This window comes from Perkinsus marinus, assembly GCF_000006405.1.
Source record: "Perkinsus marinus ATCC 50983 genomic scaffold scf_1104296934580, whole genome shotgun sequence".
NCBI classification, from domain to species: Eukaryota; Perkinsozoa; order Perkinsida; family Perkinsidae; genus Perkinsus; species Perkinsus marinus.
In genome coordinates this window covers 2,537-8,046 of record NW_003214719.1, presented here as the reverse complement: position 1 = coordinate 8,046, position 5,510 = coordinate 2,537, and the positions used below count along the sequence as shown (strand labels likewise).

At 38.2% G+C, this 5,510-nt stretch overlaps 1 protein-coding gene across 1 annotated transcript in view; it reads right to left on the bottom strand.

Moving 5' to 3' along the window:
* Window positions 1–4,838, bottom strand: part of Pmar_PMAR026791 (serine hydroxymethyltransferase, putative) — a gene marked incomplete at both ends in the record, with an annotated part of 12,133 nt that extends 7,295 nt beyond the window's left edge. Inside the window, 4 exons of the mRNA XM_002784826.1 lie at window positions 1,831–1,915; window positions 1,968–2,024; window positions 3,342–3,406; window positions 4,716–4,838. Coding sequence (XP_002784872.1) covers window positions 1,831–1,915; window positions 1,968–2,024; window positions 3,342–3,406; window positions 4,716–4,838 — 330 coding nt within the window. The remainder of the gene's footprint in view (window positions 1–1,830; window positions 1,916–1,967; window positions 2,025–3,341; window positions 3,407–4,715) is intronic.
* Window positions 4,839–5,510: the final 672 nt, after the last annotated feature.

The following is a 5,510-nucleotide window of genomic DNA, read 5'->3' as shown; positions in this document are numbered from 1 at the left end:
TATCCAACCACGTCCTCCCATACCCAGATGATATCGCTGCTGTTGGTGGGCACAAGTCCGATACGAATGGCCCTACTCTAGATCCGCATGTGTGGCAACCAAGACTCTGAAGGGAAAAGTAATTTTATAAATTCAAAACTATACTATGGAGTTTCACAACCCGTTTAACGTAAACTGGTATGAAACTCCGTGAAAAACGCGATATTCACACTACATAGTAGTCGTGAAATATGTTTTTCACTAGTCTTTTTCATATCACTAGGGTGGTGAAACTCCAATATATATAAGTATGCCGATTTTCATACTATGCAGATAGTCATGAAAAATGGTTTTCATATCGCAAACCCATCCATATGAAAACACTACTATAGAGTTTCACAACCCGTTTAACGTGAAGTGGCGTGATACTCTATGTGGAATTTCCGCGACCGATAAAACGAATGTTTTCCGAAATATATGTTTCTCACTACTGCTTTTAATATCACCGGTGAAACTCCCGTGTGATACCGCACTTTGATGAACTTCATATTTCGCACAACAAAAGTACCCCCCAACACATGTAGTTGACCATGTGCACCTTTCCTATACTGAAATATCAAACTTTTTTCATGAAAATTTTCAACATGATTAGACTTTCACAGGCGGCCCTAGTGATATGAACAACACTAGTGAGAAACATATTTCACGACTACTGCATATCACCGCGAATAATATCGCGTTTTACGCCACTTCACGTAAAACCAGTAAAACTCCAATAATATAAAAAATATATCCCCGCTGATACTCAGAAAGTATTTAATTTTTTCCCAATCTCTTCACAATTTTTCTCCAATTTTTTCCAATTTTTTTCCAATTTTCCCCCAATTTTACCCACTACCTTCCCCAAAGTAGTAGTAACATGTCGCACACTTCCTCGAGAGCTCCTCAAATTGCCCGGCAACGCTTCTTCCAACACAGGCCTCCAGAACGACCCTAATCTTGCAAATCTTGCAATCTTGCATTTTCTCAACGCACCACTACCTCTGTAAAGCACACTTGATGGCAGAACCGATCGCCACGTCCCACCGAGCATCGTGAACATCAAAACTGCTATCTAAAAGTATGATAACGACGATACTGGAGTTTCATCCGTGATAAAAAACACATTTCACTTCACCAAATTCATAAATACACAATTTACACCGCTAAATAAATGTTGTAAAACGCCGATTATTCGGAGTTTTTCGCGAAACGCCGCGACTGTTTTACGTGAAATGTGATGATTTTCACATGGAGTATTACGCCACTTCACGTAAAACGGGTCGTGAAACTCCAGTGTATTAAAAACAAGTATTAATATTGGTGAAAAATATTTTCGCTTTCCTCACTAACGGTGAAAATTTACGAATTTTGGTGCAAAAAAACAACAAAAATTTCCTCAGAATTTACATATCGTCACCAACACATGTGTTTCACCATCTGTCAAAAAAGTAGAGCAAGAGCGACGAAGCACTAAGATTAATTTTTAGTGCTAAATTTATTCTTTCATTATTTTTGTGCTCAAAATTAATTTCCAATACAGTTGATTTCACCCCAACTTTCAGATCGGCGCTTCAAAAAAACTTCGCCAAACCGTAACCATTTACGTACGAAATTTTCACCGACGCGAAAATTACCAAATTCATCTCTACTTATTTTCGTTGAACTCAAGCCCGACCGCGCACCACGAAATTCCACTTATAATCATTGTAATAAATTAAACCAGACCTGTTATAGTCGTCAACGTTTTACATTGCGTGAAAAACTCCGAACACATTTTCCTCAACGAGAAAAAATTTCCCCCCCTATTACAATTCCATCTCTCACAGTGGTAGACGTATTCCAATGGTCAAACTGTTCTGCCAACGATTCCCTATTATTACTACTTGCAAAGTAACTAAATAACAAATCACTTGATAACATTCCCAAATCGATCAACTTCTTCTCACTGTATCGTTTTCCCCACAAGAGCGCCACTGCCGAAAATTATGGAATACCCCGTTAACCTAAAAAATAAATTAACAAACAATTCACAAAAAAACTATAAAAAATAAAATCGATGATGATGTGCACTTCGTCACGAGATTTTCGGTGTAATTTTTCCTGATCGCGCGCCACAAAATTTTATATGTATCCCCTTACACGTTAGCTCGATTCTCGATAATCAACAATCAATACAGTCCGACCGCGCGCCACAAAATTATACGTAATTTTTTGAAAAACACATCTGTGCTTGCAAACTCTTTGGAAGGTCACGTTGAAATATTTCATTGACTGCTAGTCAGTGAGTGACCAAACTCACAATCGATTACCCGGGCGCGCGCGTAAGAGTCACCCATCAAAACATACGTGTAAAAAAGTGAAAACGACTGCATCTCTATACCTTTCTATTTTCCAAAAAGATGATAATTATCAAAAAACCAGACCGCGCGCCGCAAAATAATATATAATTTTTCCTGACCGCGCGCCGCGAAATCGCACCCACTCGTATCGTACCTCCCTGTTATCGGCATTTTCGAAGTAATAGTAGACAAATAAGCCGCAAGTTGGCCCGATCTACTGCCCAGCCAAAATGCAGTTCCTCCTACACCTGAAAATGTAAAAAAAATAATGAAATTGTCAATACCAAAATTTCGCCATTTTTTACTTAAATTTTCTCCCAATTTCCTGTCAATCATTAATATTTCAAAAAGGCAAAAAACAATGGAGTTTCACCACCCTAGTGATATGAAAAACACTATTTTACGACTACTACAGGCCGCGAGTATCATCGCGTTTTTCACCACTTCGCGTAAAACGGGTTATGAAACTCCAATGATAAATAAACCATCAAAAATTCCCAACTGATTTAAAACTAGCCAAATAGAATGCAGTGCCCCCAGACATTGAAATTCAAAAAATAATTATAAAATTATCAATACCAAAATTTTGTCCAAAACTTAACGACTTTCCATAAAAAAACACAGAATTTTATCAAAAAATTAACAATTTTCATAGAAAAATATTAAATTTTATCGAGAAAAATATCAACTTTCCAAAAAAAAATACGAAGAGTGTTGGAGGAACATATCTTCGCTTCCCTCAGGAGAGCTCAGGGGCTTACATACGATTTCGGTCAGAAGTGTACAAACCATATTTTTCTCAAATTTCCTCACAACTCCCATGTTGTCAGCAACACATGTAGTTGACCATGTGCATATTTTCCAACACCAGAAACCAAATTTTCCTGAATTTCACAAAAAAGCTGAAATTTTCTCGCAATACAAAAATTCAACAAAAAACTAAATGATGGAAAATTTCCAAAAACACCTTCCAAAGCCTACCTGCCGGTAATAGAAACGAGTCCCTCACAGGCGCCCAAAATTTCACATATGTCTTTTGCGCCGCCCTGGAGAAAAAAACCAACGATTTGTCAATTCACCGATAAGTGTGCCTCTCAGCATTTAAACAAAATATTGGAGTTTCACCCTAGTGATATGAAAACCATATTCCGCGGAAAAATTGTGTATTGGGGGGTCATTATTTCGCTCGCCTCGATATATCAGTAACCGTTCCGAACATGACCGTTTCGACTAAGCATGTAATGCATCATGCTAACAACCATATCATGTTGAAGTTTCAGCTCAAAACTCTTCTTCATTAACGAGAAACACATATTTTTCGAATTTGCCAAGGAAAAAATACGCTCCTTAGTGATATGAAAAACATATTTCGTGGAAAACAGTTGTGTTACGGAAACATATACGTCTTATAATTTACATCAAGTATTACACCACTTCACGTTAAACGCGTGAAACTCCAATGAACTAGGTCTACATCTTGATATCACAACAGTAAATTCACCAGTGTTAGAGGAATATATTTTCGCTTTCTTCAGCTGAGCTCAGAAGTTTTCATACAAATTCGGTTACAAATGCGCTCAAACCAACAAAAATTTCACCAAAAATTTCCTCACAATTTTAAACACAATGTGCATATTTTTCTCCCAGAGTGGTTTGATAACAAATACAGATTCACGAAAACAACAAAAACATTTGTTAAAAGTTTTTTTACTACTCAGCCAAGCCGGCGTTTTCCAATCCGTTTAATGCGAGTAACTTCAACCGCTCCATTTCCTCAGCAGCTTTGCCCATCTGAACTTGAAATTTCCCGGGGAAAAATTTCCTCTCTTCGGAATAAATATCCCACCTGTAATCGACCACATTCGCATACTTTCTCAATCGCATCAACAGACCGCGGAAATGGCTTTGAAGACTAATAAAAAATACAAATGCAACCATCCTGCTGAAATAACAATTTAGTTGTCATTTTTCAAAGACCTACAGTGCTAGAGAAATCTATGTTCGCTTTCCTCACTGGCTAAGCTCAGAAATTTTCTCACTAATTATAAAATTTTAAGATACGAACATAGAGAAACCAACAATAAACTCCCCAAAAAATTCATATCACCAACACATGTAGTTGACCATGTACAGCACAGCCTCCCATACTATGCAGCGAAATTATAATCATCAACTATGGTAAAATGTAACTACACATCAACCCTCAAATTTCAAGTCGCACACACGTCTACACAAACAGTAAAACGTATTTCATAATTCGCTTTTTTCACATAGAGTATCACGTCAGTTCACGTAAAACGATCGTATGCCCGTCCGGAAATTCTATAAAATTGGATAGTAGAGGAACTCCATTACCTCCGACATAACATCGCTGTTGTATATTTCCTTTCCATAACGCATCCCAGATTGTGCAGCATAGCCGAAGAGAAACGGCACCAGAAGAGAGCCCACAGGGGCTACTGCTGTTGTTACCGACATATTTTACACAAACACTTATAAACTGACAGTTGCATATATAAAACTATTCATCCACATCAGTTGAAGGCAGTCCTCTTGAAGAAAGAAAGAGTGTTAGATTATTATTCGCACTCTAGGGCGCATTCTAGTCTGTTCTCCGTATAAGAGCACGTTACCTAAGCTAGGCGGAAGATCGCGCTCCAAAAATTCCTAGTGCTACCTTCCGTGTCAACTTAAAACTACAATTTTCTAGCTCTAAATTTGATCAGTGTGGAACAACTGCCGACAATGATTCTGCCGTTAGATCCCGTACCACTATCGTTGGCACTATCGACTTACCAGAGGGCGCGCGCGAAACTTCTTTAGAAAAGAGGCCAATTCTTTAGAAATGAGGATTTACCCACTATCGTTGCCTGTGTCGTCCCGTTCGGGCGAGCGCGTTACAGACGAAACGCATGATGATGGGCTTCGTTGGAAAATACCAACTATCGTAACACCTACTATGTAATAAATATGAAAATGCCAATTGTTGTTGGTATTGTAGTATTTTCTGCCGATCATGTATCTGGTACTACTATCATAGCAGTGCTATCTTGGACTATTTACTCGACAGTTGTACGCAATCACTCGGCTAGCGAGAAAAGTTGCAGTAACAATGGGAGTGCCATGAGTGAAGGTAAGCATATTATTTAT